General features: G+C 44.0%; 1 protein-coding gene across 3 annotated transcripts in view; it reads left to right on the forward strand.

Moving 5' to 3' along the window:
• The window catches only part of dennd2b (DENN domain containing 2B), a 62891-nt gene that overhangs the window by 21179 nt on the left and 22842 nt on the right, over positions 1 to 18870 (forward strand). For 2 of the 3 annotated variants that reach the window (XM_053513915.1, XM_053513914.1), the window contains exons 2-4: positions 5077 to 5172; positions 10336 to 11550; positions 14084 to 14220. In XM_053513915.1, the coding sequence (XP_053369890.1) occupies positions 5099 to 5172; positions 10336 to 11550; positions 14084 to 14220 (1426 nt within the window). In that variant the 5' untranslated portion in view covers positions 5077 to 5098. The remainder of the gene's footprint in view (positions 1 to 5076; positions 5173 to 10335; positions 11551 to 14083; positions 14221 to 18870) is intronic. The other variant, XM_053513916.1, reaches the window with a different exon arrangement.

Consider the following 18870-nt stretch of genomic DNA (forward strand, 5'->3'; position numbering starts at 1 on the left):
GGAATATCGTGTCAGATCAGCGTCCATGTACACAGTCACACTGGAATCTTTTGAAAATGCTTAGAATGATTTTCAGATTGTATGTGAGATGGTGTACTAGGTGTGGCTCTGTGTCCTCAGATCTGATATCAGGGGCACGTTTAATAAACCCATTACTTATATAAAAGTAATAAACACTGTGTGTGTGTGTGTGTGTGTGTGTGTGTGTGTGTGTGCTGGCAGTAAAATCCTGAGCAACAATGATGTAGAGTTACTATTGCCCCCCTAAGGTTGATTAGTTTTTTATAACAGCACATGCCCAAGTAATCCATTTCTTTTACACCACAGCATTTTAACAATAGTAACAAAATTAATTAAAAAACATTACATCATATGTTTGCTATAGTTCATTAATATACACACTACGGTGTTCGACCCCCTTTCGCCTTCAGAACTGGCTTAATTCTACGTGGCATTGATTCAACAAGGTGCTGAAAGCATTCTTTAGAAATGTTGGCCCATATTGATAGGATAACATCTTGCAGTTGATGGAGATTTATGGGATGCACATCCAGGGCACGAAGCTCCCGTTCCACCACATCCCAAAGATGCTCTATTGGGTTGAGATCTGGTGACTGTGGGGGCCATTTTAGTACAGTGACCTCATTGTCATGTTCAAGAAACCAATTTGAAATGATTGGAGCTTTGTGACATGGTGCATTATCCTGCTGGAAGTAGCCATCAGAGGATGGGTACATGGTGGTCATAAAGGGATGGACATGGTCAGAAACAATGCTCAGGTAGCCCGTGGCATTTAAACCATGCCCAATTGGCACTAAGGGGCCTAAAGTGTGCCAAGAAAACATCCCCCACACCATTACACCACCACCACCAGCCTGCACAGTGGTAACAAGGCATGATGGATCCATGTTCTCATTCTGTTTACGCCAAATTCTGACTCTACCATTTGAACGTCTCAACAGAAATCGAGACTCATCAGACCAGGCAACATTTTTCCAGTCTTCAACTGTCCAATTTTGGTGAGCTCGTGCAAATTGTAGCCTCTTTTTCCTATTTATAGTGAAGATGAGTGGTACCCAGTGGGGTCTTCTGCTGTTGTAGCCCATCCGCCTCAAGGTTGTGCGTGTTGTGGCTTCACAAATGCTTTGCTGCATACCTCGGTGTAACGAGTGGTTATTTCAGTCAAAGTTGCTCTTCTAACAGCTTGAATCAGTCGGCCCATTCTCCCCTGACCTCTAGCATCAACAAGGCATTTTCGCCCACAGGACTGCCGCATACTGGATGTTTTTCCCTTTTCACACCATCCTTTGTAAACCCTAGAAATGGTTGTGCGTGAAAATCCCAGTAACTGAGCAGATTGTGAAATACTCAGACCGGCCCGTCTGGCACCAACAACCATGCCACGCTCAAAATTGCTTAAATCATCTTTCTTTCCCATTCGGTCTGACTGGACCGGTCAGAAAGTCCAGGATCCAGTTGCAGAGGGAGGTGTTCAGGCCCAACAGGTTCAGCTTCCCCAACAACTGATTGGGAAGCTGAACCTGTTGGGCCTGAACACCTCCCTCTGCAACTGGATCCTGGACTTTCTGACCGGTAGGCCTCAGTCAGTACGGATCGGGAACTGCACCTCCAGCACCACCACACTGAGCACTGGGGCCCCACAAGGCTGTGTGCTCAGTCCCCTGCTGTTCACACTGCTGACTCACGACTGTGTAGCAACACACAGTTCGAACCACATCATTAAGTTCGCTGATGACACGACCGTGGTGGGTCTCATTAGCAAGAACGACGAGTCAGCGTACAGAGAGGAAGTGCAGAGGCTAACAGACTGGTGTAAAGACAACAACCTGTCTCTAAATGTTGACAAGACAAAGGAGATGGTTGTTGACTTTAGGAGGACACGAGGCGACCATTCTCCGCTGAGCATCAACGGCTCCTCTGTGGGAATTGTCGAAAGCACCAAATTCCTGGGTGTCCACCTAGAGAAGGACCTCAGCTGGTCCCTCAACACCAGCTCCCTACAGAAGAAAGCCCAACAGCGTCTCTTCTTTCTGAGAAGACTGAGGAAGGCCCAGCTTCCACCACCGATCCTGACCACCTTCTATAGAGGAACTATCGAGAGCATCCTGAGCGGCTGCATCACTGTCTGGTTTGGGAATTGTGCCATATCGGATCGCAAAACCCTACAACGGATAGTGAGGACAGCGGAGAAGATCATCGGGGCCTCTCTCCCCTCTATTGAAGACATCTACACCACACGCTGCATCCGCAAAGCCACCAGCATTGTGGCTGATCGGACACACCCCTCTCACACACACTTTACACTCCTGCCATCTGGAAAAAGGTACCGAAGCATTCGGGCACACACATCCAGGCTGTGCAACAGCTTTTTTCCACAAGCCATCCGTCTCCTCAACAAAAAGGGACTGGACTGATAAACACAAACACACACACACACACACAAACACAAACATTATCACACAGCTTAACTCAACTACCTCAAAATATTGAGACTGGACTGACTAATCAACACAAGTGCAGACACACTGACCTACACCACCAAATTATCGTACACACCAACCTGTAAATGCTTCACTGTTTTTAACAATCTTTTTGCACAATGATCATTACTGGACTACATTTTTGCACTAATTCCTCAAATCTTGCTGCTGTTTTAAGGAATGTTTACGTTTACCCACTACCTCAACACCATATTTTATGTTCTGTTATGTCGTGGTTGCGCACTGTCACTTTGTTGTTGCTCTTGTTTGCACATTTGCACGTGCACTTTATGTTGTCTGTAAAAATGTTACTTAGCTAGTTAGTTTTTGTTAATTTATGTTGTAATTTATGTTAGATCTCTCTGTCCTGTCTCTGCTAGCCAGTTAACTAGGCCTCTTGGTTAGCTAGTTTAGTGTCTCTGTTAATTTATGTTGTAAGTTTATGTTGCATGTAGCACCTTGGTCCTGGAGGAACGTTGTTTCGTTTCACTGTGTACTAACTGTATATGGTTGTAATGACAATAAAGCCTACTTGAACTTGAACTTGAACTTGAACTTGACATTCAGTTTGGAGTTCGAAGATTGTCTTGACCAGGACCACACCCCTAAATGCATTGAAGCAACTGCCATGTGATTGGTTGATTAGATAATTGCATTAATGAGAAATTGAACAGGTGTTCCTAATAATCCTTTAGGTGAGTGTATAGTAACATTTACTGTTCATGGAACGAGTTTTCATTGTCACTAATGTAACGCCAGAAACGCTTGTACCCTCCCAACTCCTCTGTCCTAAAGCTTTACCTCTGACTGTTACAAAGACCGTGCACTGTACACACCCCTGCCAGCGAGCTGTTTCTATCGAAACCATGATGTAGTTATACAAACCTGCTCTACTGTCAGATTTGCTGTTATAGAAACTTAATCTCAGTATTTCACTGTTTTCAGGTTCTGCTTCGGTGACAAAGTCAACATCAGCTCCTTCTATCTCTGTGTCCAGTTTACCTTTACCAGCTCACAAAGACTAAAACACACTAAAACACACAGATACACACTCCTGTCCAGCTTGTAAAAATAAAACTCCTCAGAAACGGGAGCTTCGTCTGTCTGTGAGAAAATACACTCCGTGTGTTATAATGAGTACAGAGAGGAGCACGACTGTGTTACTGTTGGCTGCTCTGTTTAAACACTTAGAAGAGGAACGCTGACTCACTGACTTACAAATTTACAGGAATCACAGACTTACTAAATCACTGACTCACTGAATCACTGACTCCCTGACTTACCTTATTTATAGGAATCACAGAATCACTAAATCACAGACTCACTGACTCACTGACTTACTGACTCAGAGGCGCACAGACTCACTAAATCACTGACTTACTGAAACACTGACTCACTGACTTACCTAGTTACAGGAATCACAGACTCACTGAATCACTGACTCACTGACTTACTGACTCAGAGGCGCACAGACTTACTAAATCACTGACTCACTGAATCACTGACTCCGTAACTTACCTATTCACAAGAATCACTGACTCTCTAAATCACTGACTCACTGAATCACTGACTCACTGACTTACCTTATTTATAGGAATCACAGACTCACTAAATCACAGACTCACTGACTTACTGACTCAGAGGCGCACAGACTCACTAAATCACTGACTTACTGAAACACTGACTCACTGACTTACCTAGTTACAGGAATCACAGACTCACTGAATCACTGACTCACTGACTTACTGACTCAGAGGCGCACAGACTTACTAAATCACTGACTCACTGAATCACTGACTCCGTAACTTACCTATTCACAAGAATCACTGACTCTCTAAATCACTGACTCACTAAATCACTGAATCACTGACTCACTGACTTACCTTATTTATAGGAATCACAGACTCACTAAATCACAGACTCACTGACTCACTGACTTACTGACTCAGAGGCGCACAGACTCACTAAATCACTGACTTACTGAAACACTGACTCACTGACTTACCTAGTTACAGGAATCACAGACTCACTGAATCACTGACTCACTGACTTACTGACTCAGAGGCGCACAGACTTACTAAATCACTGACTCACTGAATCACTGACTCCGTAACTTACCTATTCACAAGAATCACTGACTCTCTAAATCACTGACTCACTAAATCACTGAATCACTGACTCACTGACTTACCTGTTCACAGGAATCACAGACTCACTAAATCACTGACTCACTGAATCACTAAATCACTGACTGAGATGAATCACTGATTTACTGACTCACTGACTCAGAGGCTCACAGACTCAGAAACTCATTCCAGCTTTGTTCTGTCGTTCTCACATGTGAGCTGTGTCATCAGCGCTCTGCTGCCAGCGTGTGTATAATGTGTGGCTTTGGTGTAAACACTTCTTCACTGTGTGCTGTTTTTATTTTTCTCATTTATGTTTAATGTTTGTTCTCGATCAGATCGCGCTTCACTGTCCTGCGCGTGATCAGTACTGTTCTGTAGGATTTGTAATTGTATTTTAAGGCGCATTTAATACCATTTAACGTCATGTTTTTTGTTCTGTTTGTCAGGGCGAGTGGTGTGAGGAAGGAGATGACGGCCAACAAGAACTCAAAGGCCACGCCCAAAGCAGGAGGGGCTAAAAGGACTGAGGAGATACCTGACAGGTGAGGATCACAACTACACCACGGCATCACAACTTCTCTGAATTATTGAAACGTCTTAGAGACAGAGCAGCTCTGACAAGTTACCCCACAAACGCCCTTTTAACCCTGAAAAAATCAGATCAGAAACGTGGGGTGATGAAGCAGAGGGCAATTAAAAAAACAACAACAAATCTGTTCTTTTGTCTTCGATTAGGATTAAGGTGAAATTTACAGACTGTACAGATGCAGTCATAAGTGCTTCTGCTTTAGATAAGCTCCGCCCCATATGTGTAACTCTGACGTATTTTCTGAGTAGCGCTAAAACCCGCTAACGTTCAGCATTACCTTCTCACTTTCACTCACAACTCTGTTACATTACACTTCTTCATCTTTAGATTCTGGTAGGAAAACATTCTTATCCCTTTTGTTATGGAGTCAGCACCTGTTTAAACACACACACACACACGCACACACACACACACACACACACACACACACTGGCCGTGATGGAGTTAACGTGTTGAGACAGTTCCTGGCTGTAGCTGATGGCTTTACACTGCACATGGAGTCTGTTATGTACAGAATGAAGACGTTGCTGCTTTCAGATGATATGAGTGTACAGTATTCACACACACACACACACACACACACACAGACACACACACACACACACACACACACACACACACATATATATATATATATATATTTGTTTAAATGTTTTTACACTCCTTTGTGTCTCTTAAAGTTAATAAACAAACCAGACTTCATGATAATGTACAGTCATTAGATCAGGAGTGTGTGTGTGTGTGTGTGTGCAGTGTGTGTGTGTGTGTGTGTACTGCTCACTCTCACATTCTAAGATAAACATAGGTCTAAAGAGACGAATTACATGTGTGTGTTCAGTATTGTGTTGAGAGGATGTGTGTATATGTGTGTGTGTGAGTGTTCAGTATTGTGTTGAGAGGATGTGTATATGTGTGTGTGTGTGTGTGTGTGTGTGTGTTCAGTATTGTGTTGAGAGGATGTGTATATGTGTGTGTGTGTGTGTGTGTGTGTGTGTTCAGTATTGTGTTGAGAGGATGTGTGTATATGTGTGTGTGTGTGTATATGTGTTTGTGTGTGTGTGTGTTCAGTATTGTGTTGAGAGGATGTGTGTATATGTGTGTGTGTGTGTGTTCAGTATTGTGTTGAGAGGATGTGTGTGTTTGTATTTAGTTGTTTATACAGAGGATGTGTGTTTAGTTGTATGTTCAGAGGATGTGTGTGTGTGTGTGTTTGGATTTGTTTGTGGATGTTTAGTTGTGTTTTCAAAGAATGTCTGTGTGTATGTGTGCGAAGTATTAAGAGTGTGTGTGTGTGTGTGTGTGTGTGTGTGTATCTGTTCTCAGTATTAAGAGTGTGTGTGTATCTGTGCCCAGTATTAACAGTGTGTGTATGTGTATGTGTGCCCAGTATTAAGAGTGTGTGTGTGTGTGTGTGTGTGTGTGTGTATGTGTGCCCAGTATTAAGAGTGTGTGTGTGTTTACGTGTGTTCAGTATTGTTTTGAGATGGTGAATGTGTGTGTGCGTGTTCAGTACAGTATTGAGAGAGAGTGTGTGTGTGTGTATGTGTGTGTGTGTGTGTGTTTGTGTGTGTGTAGCACAATGATGTGTGTGTAAATCATCTTTAGCACTAAATTAAACACTTACACTAGACACACTTCATATTAACACACACTAATGGTTCGGATCTTTATTATAAGCGCCCATCACTTCCTGCCCCCCTGCCCCCTCTCTGCCCCGCCCCCTTACCACCCCGTCTGGGTTTTTATTCGTCCGCGGTTTAAGTGTTTGATTGACGCAGGACTTGATGCGGGTGTTACTCACGCTACTGTTCAGACGGGATACACTCTGGCCTGGAGGCGTGTGGAGTGTAACATACCACTGACCTGCCGGATTCGTCCTAAACTCCCACAGACACTCTGGAGATAATAACTTGACACGCCTCCACATGGGGAACTCATCCCGTCTGAATAGGGCTTACAGGAAGATGTTTTATCAGAACAGAACAGAACTTTTAATACAGTTAACTGTGTGACTTTATGAGACGCATCAGTGAGCTGCTGAAAGGAAACTCTTGCTAAAATATCACAGGTACACTCTATGTGTGTGTGTGTGTGTGTGTGTGTGTGTTTTCTTTTCTCCGCAGGGAATTTAACGACTGAAGCATTTTTGCGCTGCTGAATCGAGTCACGGGTCGTTAGCTCTACAGTCGACGTGTGTCGTTTGATGTGTGTGAGCGCGGTGCTGTATTTTCTCGCAGTGCTCGAGCAGGAAATGTGCCTGTGGTCAGCGTTCCCCTCGAGCCCGGGACAGAGCCTGGCACGCCGCTCGGACCGTGTGTGGCCGGGCAGCTGAGCTTCTGGAGCCCTGGAGAACTTCCCCTGGAGCGGGGTTGTTGTTTCTGGCGCTCCTCACAGTGCAGATATGAACTCAGTGTTGGGTTCAGTGGCCAAACTCTGCACTTAAATGATTCCCTGTGATTGTCTGTGTGTGTTTGTGTGTGTGAAAGAGAGAGAAAGACACAGCGCGGACTGAGTGCCATGGCGGGTCATATTCTTCTATTCTTCTATTCGTCACATTCTTCTACAGCTGATTAAAGTTTAAATATGGATTTGTATTTATAACTCAGGAGCGATTTGTTGGCGAAGGTGGTATATTTTATGACGTTGAGAGGATGTACAGTGCTTCCAGGCTTTTTGTGGTAGAACCTGGTTTCCATGCCAGGATGAGGCTTATCCAGATATTTGCTTTGTCAGCAGTGCTCTTCATCCGTCTTGATGATGTGGAATAAAATAATGAGCCAAGTGCTCTTTGTTACAGCCAGACTTTAAGAACACTTGATTTGTACATGGAGTCCTGGGGTAACTTATTTCTGTTCGGATCACCCATGTCGGTGTTGGTCTCTATTCTTTTTTGAGAATTTTACAGACTGAATCACATGCAGATGTCTTCTCTCCTCACTTTGGAAAAATTATGTTGTGCTCCCGCTCTCGCACCGTTTGCATTAGTGCCCATTTTCCCAGTTATTACACGTTCTGTGTTGCCAAGCGAAGTGTGGATACTTTAATAAAGCTGTGACTATAGACCTGGTCTGGGATGTAAAAACCTCGACTGCACACGCTGCCTCTGGAAGAGGAAGTAAATAATATCAGAAATAAAATTGAGATCCTACAGGCTGTTAAAGGAGCCGTTATAACTGCAGGTTTAAAACACGACTTGATATTCGTACACACGCCACATCATAGGGTTTATAGAAAATACAACCACTAGAAACGCCTCCTGTGGTCATTTTAGTGCTGTCTGGATGTGAGGAGACGAGACCAACTAATCAGATCTGAATGCGGCTCGGATAACACTCTATCTTCCCACCACATCGGAGAGCTCTGCTCAGCAAAAAATCAGTCCTGAAATGTTTGTTTAAGTGATAATAATGGTCTCAGACTCTTTCACTGTGCCTCTCCTGATTGGCTGAGAGTCTCCGTGCAGTCAGATTTATTTCGTGTCTCAATTTGTGTGTATGACGTACGTGTACAACTTTCCCTCTCATTCGGACCCGTCTGTCCTGAAACACAGCTCTGAGTGTTACAGGATTCTCAGCGTGACTCACGGCGGCCCGGGGACGTCATCTTTTTTATTCTTTAGAATCACTTAAAAAAATTAAGCAACTTTATGTTTAATTTCCATTTAATTTAATTTAATGTCTTGAGATTCATTATGAGTGTAAACAGACCTGAAATGAACCATGTGCGAACGCACAAACACACACACACACACGCACACACACACACACACACTACTGTCACATGGATTATTCACACTTGTCACAAGTTTTCACATGCTGGGGAAAATAAAATCATCAGACTAGCAAAATAATTATTTACTAAGATGCTCCAACAGATCGTCCACATCTACACACCGCATACAACATCTACACACACCATACAACATCCACACACACACCCTAGAACATCTACACACACACCATACAGCATGTACACACACCATACAACATCTATACACACAATAGAACATCTGTATGTTATATGTCTCATTTATAAATCATACAGCCTTTTATGGAGTTTGTGGGCCTGGCTAGATGTCATGGTAATTCCTGGCTGATTATCAGCCTACACATGCGAGTGCAAAGAAAATCAGAAACTTTTGTAAATCTGGCGTGTAATATATTATACAAAATATGTTCGCATTAATACATTCACACACGACTTTGGTGATAGATTCATAAGCGAGTGTATAAAAACACAAACTGATTAAATATAGGCGACGTAAGGCGAGTGCACACACCATGTGGTGGCGCGTTTTTGGAAATGCTGGCGGCCTGCAGCAGTTCAGCGTTTCGGCTGCAGTAGCGTTTCTCCTCCCTCACGAGGAAGGGTGGTGATGGTGAAGCGTTAAGCAATCTGTCCCAACCTGCAGGCATGATCATGCTCCTGGCCTCCTCCCAGCTCACACTCTCGTTATTCTAGCTGCTGTTGGGACATCAGATCTGGCTCTCTCAGTTTCACTCAGCTACGGGTCGAGTCAAGTCCCACTTCCTGGAATCTCACGGACAGAGAGAGGACGTGTCTTAGTTAAAAAGCGTGCCGCTGGAGTGAGGTGATTGTCCTTCAGTGAGCCAGCGCTCTGCGGTGAGCGGCGTCTGCGTCATGAGCAGTGAGAGTGGGAGTGAGGATGAGGAGGTGGCAGGCAGGTAATCTGTCTGAGACAGAAAAGAGCAACGGCTGAGTGAAGGTACGCACGTTATTATTTGAGTTTTCTTAGTTTGTTTTGCATGTGTGGTCCGTATAAAATGATTCCAAAATTCTTTAAATTCTGTGGAAAAACTCACACGGGCGTTTTATCGAGCTGTGTTTGTTTTGGCTTGACCTCGATGTTGACGGAATCAGCTTTGCCAAAGTTACGTCAGCTTGCTGTGGCACTTTCCTCTCATCGCTTGACAAAGCAAAAGCTATGTATTATTTACAACGTGTCTTTTTTTTAAATTACTTTTATTAACTACAGATAAATACAGAGAAAAGCAGAACATTTTTCCTCACATTTGTCCTTTCGGTGGTCAAGCACAATGCTAAGCTGATTGCTGTGGTCGAGTTTCTGACTGCTTTCTGCCTTTGTCTTCTGCAGGTGCCAGTCTGTGACCCCACCTGCTATTCTTTCTGCTGTAAAGGAACCGTGTTGCGCGCAGTCCAGTGAGACAGAGGACGCCGATATCCAGAGCGGATACGCCAAAGCTGACGCAAAAATCCAGTCTCAGGGAAACTGGAGTCAGAAAACGGCTAGCCTCCGCACTGGCTCCACGCTCCCCACCGAGTCCCAGAGTCTTAGACTCACCAAGACCAAGAGTATCGGCTGTCTGGAGAAGAAGCTCAGCATCTACAAGCCGTCTGGTGGAGAGGACCAAGAGCAGAAGGAGAACGAACCTAAGGAGAAACCTTCTGGAGGAGATCCTGGACCTCTCCACTGGAGTACACTGTCTTTAGCTTCCTCGTCCGCTAAGTACGCTCACAGACGCACTCTGTCACTCAGCCATAACGGCACCGGGACCTCGTCTGACACGATCCGAAAGAAGATCTCAGAATGGGAGTGTCGGAACATGTCTCTTCCTAAGATGAGTCTGTGCCTGGACAAGAGGTCTGGCGGTGGGAGTGAAGGCTGCCCCAGCCTCTTGTCCTCTCCTTGTAGTGATAAAACCTTCGAGTGCAAATCCACCCGCAGGATGAGTGCGGCGTTTTCAGAGTGTTCCTATCCGGAGACCGAGGAAGAGGACGGAACCTCGGACCGAGAGTGTAGCGGACGGATGCATAAGAGAGAGGGACAGAAGACGTTCGTCCGCACCCTTTATCCTCGTAAAGAGCCGTCGGCCGTGCTGAACCGGATACAGAAGATCGAGCAGGCTTTGAAAGACAGTCCGTCCCCTCCTCCAAAGTATCTGAGCAACTGTTACGGCTTGGACAAGTCACGAAAGTCTTTCACCATTTCGTCACGTCATGAGGACTTGGACAGCACGTGTGACAGCAAGCGGAGCAGCATCTGTTCTGTCGCCACTGAGCCAGACGCGTACCCCTCCTCAGAAAAACTCTCAAAGTTCAGACAGAGGTTCAGCGTGGCCTCCTTCATGTCAGAGACAGCAGAACTCCCTTGTGCACAAGGCCCACCCGGCCCACCCGGGGTGACCCCCGTCAACCCCTTACCTAAACCCAAGCGCACTTTTGAGTATGATGCTAATCGGAGCCCAAAAGACTCTTCGCCTAGCAATGGAATACCTCCGAATCCCAACACTCGCGGTCCCTCGGCTGCGCTTAAGACACCTGAGGGCTCGTTCAAGAGAATACATGAGAGGTGAGACGCCGTTCCGTCTGTAGTCACTGACAATGCACGTGACCTCTAACTCCTTTATTCAGTTATTAATAAATAAATAAATTAACTAATTAATTAATTAATTAATTAATTAATTAAAGTTATGTTTATTAGCTAATGGCTCACAAACTCAGAGTGTGTTTCTAGTGTGGCTTACATTAACAGCTATTCGTCTAAATCTCACGTTCCACTTACAACTACTGTGATGGAGTGAGACGTGAGGAGGACAAAAAACAAACTTTGCATTAAAAACTACAGAATGTATTATTTCGCGACATTGTCTCTCTCTCTCTCTCTCTCTCTCTCTCTTTCTCTCTCTCTCGGGTAAAACAGTGTCACTGCGAGCTTGTTATGGGAAACGTTTCCTAACGCGGTAATGTAGTGCCGTGTTCCTGACAGCACAGAGCAGAGATGGCCTCAGGAATGATACAGTGTACTCAGACATGGTTAGGATCAGATAAGGAAGCCAGTCGTACCTGAGAACGGAGGTGGATCGCTGTTTAGACACGACGTCATCAGTGCTGTCTGTCTCCTCCGAAATCTCTGTCTCCTCCGAAAGCACTTTAATCTCATCCTGGCCATCCAATCGTTCCTGGGCGCGGTTCAAATCAGTCGTGAAAACGCCTTCACTCTCACAGTCACTCACAGGGTGTCATGAGCTCTGTGCCTCAAACAGCTGGCTAACCAGACTACTTCCACAACAAGCATGAATCATCTTCCCTTCCCAATAAATCAGCCTTCTGTAGTCAGACTTCTCTTTTGTCTGAACTTGAGCGTGATGATGTTTAGTGTATCTGAGCTGGTGTATGACGTAAGTGTGTGCACGGGAGCATCATGTTATACATGATCTTTTGCTCCTCAGTCTCAGAGTCAGCAAGAATCTCTCAGCTTGGTCACATTTAATCTTACAGACTTGTTTAACACGGTCAACACGGATGTCAATCCACAAAAAATAAATAATAAAAATGATTTTAAGAGAAGCGTAAGAAGGATCGGTGAAGCTACAGGGAGCAGAGGTAAAGAAGGTGCAGGATTTTAAGTACTTAGGGTCAACGGTCCAGAGCAACGGAGAGTGTGGAAAGGAGGTGAAGAGGCGGGTACAGGCAGGTTGGAATGGGTGGGGAAAAGTGTCAGGTGTGTTGTGCGATAAAAGAGTATCAGCGAGAATGAAAGGAAAGGTGTACAGGACAGTGGTGAGACCAGCGATGCTCTACGGCTTAGAGACAGTGGCACTGAAGAAAAGACAGAAGGCAGAGATGGAGGTAGCAGAGCTGAAGATGTTGAGGTTCTCCTTGGGAGTGACAATGATGGATAAGATTAAGAATGAGTTTATCAGAGGGACAACCCACGTTAGATGTTTTGGAGATAAAGTCAGAGAGGCCAGATTGAAGTGGTTTGGACATGTTCAGAGGAGAGATTGTGAATATATCGGTAGAAGGATGCTGAGGTTGGAACTGCCAGGCAGGAGGTCTAGAGAAAGACCAAAGAGGAGATTTATGGATGCAGTAAGAGAGGACATGAAGTTAGTAGGTGTGAGAGAAGAGGATGCAGAGGATAGGGTTAGATGGAGGCAGATGATTCGCTGTGGCGACCCCTGAAAGGGAACAGCCAAAAGATGATTTTAAGAGAAGCGTGCCGCAGGCCGACCGATCACCTGCACCGTGGTGTCGTGTGGCTGTTTCTCAGAGTAAGACACTTAAGTATGTAATGCGTTATAGGAAAATAATCGACTTGACGATTTGCTTGACCTCAACAATGCTGCATCAGTAGAACTCGGTCTTCTATAAAACAGATCTTCTGAGAATTTACTGTGCTGGTATTCATGACCTCCTTCTTTCACTAACCTCCTGCAGCTTGGCTGAAACATTAAACTGGAGCTTTGAGTTATTAGCGAGCGTCAGTCTGAAGTGTAACACACCCAGAAGATTTAACTACATCTCCCCTCAGTGATATAATGCGGCTCGGCTCGGAAGCCCCCGTGGCTTTGAGGAGCACTAACGTCGTGTTTATAGCTCTGGTCCTTCATGGCCGTTTGAACGAGATCTGGAGTGGAGATTGTTTAAACCGATGGAGCCGCGCCAGGTTCTCATGCTGTGTGGGTCGAAGGATTTGTATGTTTGAAATTCCTGTGGCTGAATACGAGTCAGCTGTTTACAAGCCTTAGACGTTCAGCGTGGTTTTTGTTTTTTTCCCCTTTTAATATGCTGATACTTTGATGTTGTGTTTGGTATGCGTTACAGACATTAAAAATGTTCTTATTGTGTTTGGATTATTGTGAATAAACAGGAAATTACCGACCTGCATGTCAGAGCTATTATTCATTCTGAACATGCTCCTGATTTAAATTTTAATCGAGTGAAGGATTAGACATGTTTGACTGGTTGTGTAACGGAAGCTTTCATCTGCTCAGGTGGTCTGGTGTGAGTGGAACCAGTGGAGAGGAGGACTTCAGGGAGCCAGAACAACTGGACTTTAACTAAACAGAACCTGTGTGTCTTTTTGCTTTCTCTTCTAGGGAGTCGTGTGAGTCTGAAGATGCTGGGAGTCTGCCTTCATCTTACCCCTCCTCACCCACAGAAAACGGCACGGAGAACCACAGTCGCCCCAGCTCTAAAAGCACTCTGGAGGAAAACGCTTATGAGGACATTACAGGTGAGCGCACACCCTTAACAAGCTCCGCTCAAGACCTGCCTGAGAACTGAACCTCTGATCCGATTCAGTCTTTTAAATATAATTAAAGGTAAGATAGGCTGCGCTTACACCACCAGCCTGAAGCGACTAGAACCTGAGCAGCTAAAACAGCTAAAGCGAGACTTGTGCCTTTCTTTCTTCTTCTGGACCTCGACACATACAGCCGACTAAGTGCTCGCCGTCGTCCAGAGCAAAACCCCAAGCAGATTTATAGATAAAATCACATCTATTGTTTGAAATGAATGAGCACTCGCACAAATATGACGTGTTTTAACCCAGACGATGCAAGAAAAGACGATGTCTCGATGTGCATGTGCCTGCCTATTCAGGGGACAGACTTGTCCACACCAGAGTCAGATAAAAGTTGTCACTTGTAATTATGAATGTGAATCGTCATGAGTAGTTGAGGAGTTGGTGCAGGATGAAGACGTGAGCGTGGTTTATTCAGAGACGTTTAAGGCAGAAGCACCTCAATGAGCTCCAGCTTTGTTTTTGACTGCACTGACTTTCTTGTGCATCCAGTGTTGATCCAGCTGTTTGACACCATGAATGAAGTCTTCTCTCTATCTCAAGTGAAAAGAACTTAATGAGTCTGTGTCCACATCGTTATACTCTTTTAACAGAGTTTTTTAACGTCCTCAACACTAAGTCACTGTTAAAGACTTCAGCTTTGAGCCGTGACATTTACTTTATTTAGACCACTTTGCCATCTTTATTGCATCCCTGTGCTGTGTTAAGCTGTGAAGAGACCGCGTCTTGTGATAGCAGTAGATTTACACGATATGACAGATTTAAGTGTGTTAACGTTGTACAAACACACAGCTTTTCCCTTCTCTGGTTGTTTGCTGGGGTTGCGGTCAGCTGTAAGGTTCTGATAGAAGAGGCAGCAATACTTTAACATGGGTTTTATTTCAGCCAGTTCCAGAAAGACTCAGGATCAGAACTCAGTCAGGTAAAGCTGATGAGAGAAGCCAAGGCTTAGGAGTGCATGACAAGACATTGTGAAGATAAAGACAGCCTGGTGTTCACTGAGTAATCAAACACTGAGCACAGTAAAGTACCAGTGACAGGACAAGGGCAGCTCAGGACTACGGGTAATACAAAGGCTCATAGCCAAATGTAAACAAACTTGCAAGTATGAACAGTGCCGGGAATTCTGCACTGCGCTGATAGAGGGGAATTTCTGACTGTTCATATAAAATAATAATAAAAAAACAACAACTATAAATCCTAAGTGTGCTGATCTGTCCGATCTAATCAGATTCAACTGCTACTGTTTACAGGGCCAGCGATGGTTTATCAGATTTGTGCTGTAGGCGGGGGTTTTACCTGAAGGAAGAAGCCGTAGTGGATGTTGTCAGGTTGAAGGCAGAAATACTGTCACTGCTTGACCCACTCTGGGACTGGAGCACAATTCCCGCCGAGGTTCTGATTTTAAAGGCATTTTCTTTGTCATGATGCATTACAGCGTACTGATGTTACTGATAATTTAGATATGAAAGACAGCAATAACAAGTGTATTATGTAATCCTGGCAGTCGGGTTTAAACTGTGTAAAGCCTCTTCTGGGAAAAAAAGTCAAACTTGGCAGGTTGGAGTAGTTGCAGTGCCTGTGGGATGATTTTAATAAAATGGACCTGAATAATATTTTTCCCAGACTTTTGGATGATTGTTGATTCTCGTTACATTTTTTTGCCACGTCTTTATCCCAGAGAACTGTTAAAGTCTGGATTCTGATTGGTCAGAGCATCTGACATGGTATGGTGAAGTTTTTTAACAATTTGGTGAAGTTTTCCCTAACAAGTATGAAAGGAGTCTCCAGTGTCAGCGCTTGGTAACAGTCACAGGTAAAGCTGTAAGTTTAAGTTCCTCCTTGACAGTGGAGTTTACACACCCTTGAGGTTTTTCCGCGACATGCCTTTTTTTGTCTTATTAAAATAAAGAGAAAGAGGGAGCGAGTGTTTATCGCTGCTAAAACCTAAGTGACAATAGGAACTCATTTGTTCATGGATGTTCCACAACGTTTCATGTTGCTATAAAGAGAGTGTGTTGTGTAATCCGACACACACCCTGCTGTGAGAGCGGTGTGTAAGTAAGGAGCCCGTGTTCATGCGATGCCTGCACAGTCGACATCCTGGTCTCTGTGACCTCCTGCTCGCAGGGGTTTGTGCATTACATTCCTTTGCACAGGAAATGACCTGTAGCTGCTCTCACACTCGGACCCTGAGGAACTTCTCACAGAGACGCGGAGCATGTTTCTTGCCTCGTGGCCAGATCGTAAAACTCGACTGCTGCTCATGGGGTTCTGGCACCAGACTCTGTAAAAGTCGGCTGGAGGAACAAATGCCCGAGCAATGACGAGACGACAGACAGACGAATGTAGCACGGCTTTCTTTTGTGTTTTTTCTTCTATGCTGATCTTCTAGGCTTTTTTTTTTATTTATACAATTGAATTAAAGCATTGGCACGGAGCGCTCGTTGTGCTTGGGTTGTTTCAGTTTTCAGAGACGGTGACCGATAGTTTCAGGCCGTGTGACTGAGTCTCTGTGGCGCCTCAACAAAGAGCCCATTGTTTTCCTGAACACCTCCGTTGACATTGAGGGTTTTTTGTGAAATGCTGATTATTTCCAGAGGAACATATACAGCCTCTGTGTGGCTTCACTCCCCAAACACTGAGCTCAGAACTAGACCTGGGCGATACGAGCAAAATAATAACAATCATGATACTAGTACAACATTTCTACAATCATTATATCACTAAAAGCTCAGAAAAGCTCTGTTTATAGTGTAAGATGTAAAGGATTAAAGTTAATCAGTGAAGTTCTGCACAGTTACAGGGAACATACACGTGTGTACTTTTGAGGTGATAAATAATAATTGTTACATGCCGGGAGATGTTGCCAAATAATATCTCGTTGTTATTTATACTTGTTATTTTTAACAATGACAATAAAATATTAAATTGAATTGAATAAATCTTGGCAAACATCATTAAAAAACATGTTTTGAACACGAAACGGTGCATTTATTATTACAGTTTAGATCACAATCTCAGGCTGTCAGAATAACTGCAATGTGTTTTTTTATGAAATCATGCTGCTCTAATATTAAATTCTACTAAAGTATTTAGAGTTAGATATTAGTAGTATTGTGTTATTAGGATAAGATATACCTTTATTTCATCCCGCAGTGGGGAATTTTTTTTGCAAAGAAAAAAATGTTACACTGTTGTTGAATGTATTTGTGTGTTGTATGTATTTATAAGTATTACATTGTTGTTGTCTGTATGACCTAGCACAAATCCTCAATGGTAAATCATAAATTTATGAGGGTAAGTCAAAAAAATATGTGCACAATTGCTGTAATTATTAATGAATTAATTATTTTAATTAACTCTTAGAAAGGACTTCTAAAAAAGGACTTCCACTTCGTCATTTTACAAAATAAACTTCTTGCTTTTCAATACACTTCGTCCATCCGTCAACAGTCTTTTATATTCCTTCTTTAAAAAGTGTTTTAGGCTGAGTTGCGAGCCACGATTTCACTGCTGTCTTCACTTTTCATCAGTGAATCCTCACCCTCGTAGAGCTGCTTTCAGGGGACCAAACAGGTGACAGTCTGACGGAGTGACATCAGAACTATAAGAAGGACGCTTTAACACCTCAGAGTGTCGACAGTGTGGAGCAGAAGTGTGCAGACGGACATCGTCATGCAAGATCACAACGCCTTCTGATAGCGGTTCCTCCGTTTCCGCTTCATACTCTGCCGTTTACTCTCAGGCTTGTAGTGATGAATCCGTGTCACCAGTAAAGATTCTCTTTCCTTCCTTAGAGTATCACTTCAACAGTACAGTTGTTTGGTACACCTTCACAAAAACGCAAATCACTGCACGCTGCTCTTCTTTCATGCAAATCACAAGCTGGGCGTCTATTTTTGCTCCGCTCTGAATGAACCGATTTAACATGTTCACACCTGCACAGCAGCGACAGGGGAGACAGCAGTCTTGAACGGAGAGCGATGATAAAACAGTGCGGCCAACAGAAGTTTTAATATAACCGGAGTGCGGAAAAACTTCGACTCACCCTCGTTAAAACAGATCAGCTGCATCCAATCAGACTTTTTAAATGATGGTAAACCTTTAGAAAAAGTATCACGGTATCTGTGCCGTCTCAGTAAAATGGCATGTTGATGTAATCGATCGTGATGCCGATATTACACCACCTGGAGTTCATGGCATGGCCTGCAGGTAGGCGCTCTCCTTCTCAAAGAACAAACTAAACTACTGATACGTTTCTGTATCAGACTTCTGTCTTTTTCTGTTTGTTAGCATTCTCACGTGTTTAAGGTGGACAATATGTAGAAAACATAAATAAGTTGTAACAAGAGTTTGTCATGTCACTCATGTTACATGATGAACAGAACCTGATCAGGTTATACAAACTGTATCATCGAATGTGTCACTGAACACTGGTGAAGCCCATTTACAGTTCAGTGTCTCCAAACAGATCATCAGTACATTCTCTCGTCTATACGTTTCCTGGCAAGGAGTCACGCCAGATCATTTCCCTCTCGTTACGCTAGTGAAGGCGTCGCCCTTCTATTTTTTCACGCC

Source organism: Clarias gariepinus, chromosome 15 (assembly GCF_024256425.1).
Source record: "Clarias gariepinus isolate MV-2021 ecotype Netherlands chromosome 15, CGAR_prim_01v2, whole genome shotgun sequence".
In the NCBI taxonomy this organism is placed as follows: Eukaryota; Metazoa; Chordata; class Actinopteri; order Siluriformes; family Clariidae; genus Clarias; species Clarias gariepinus.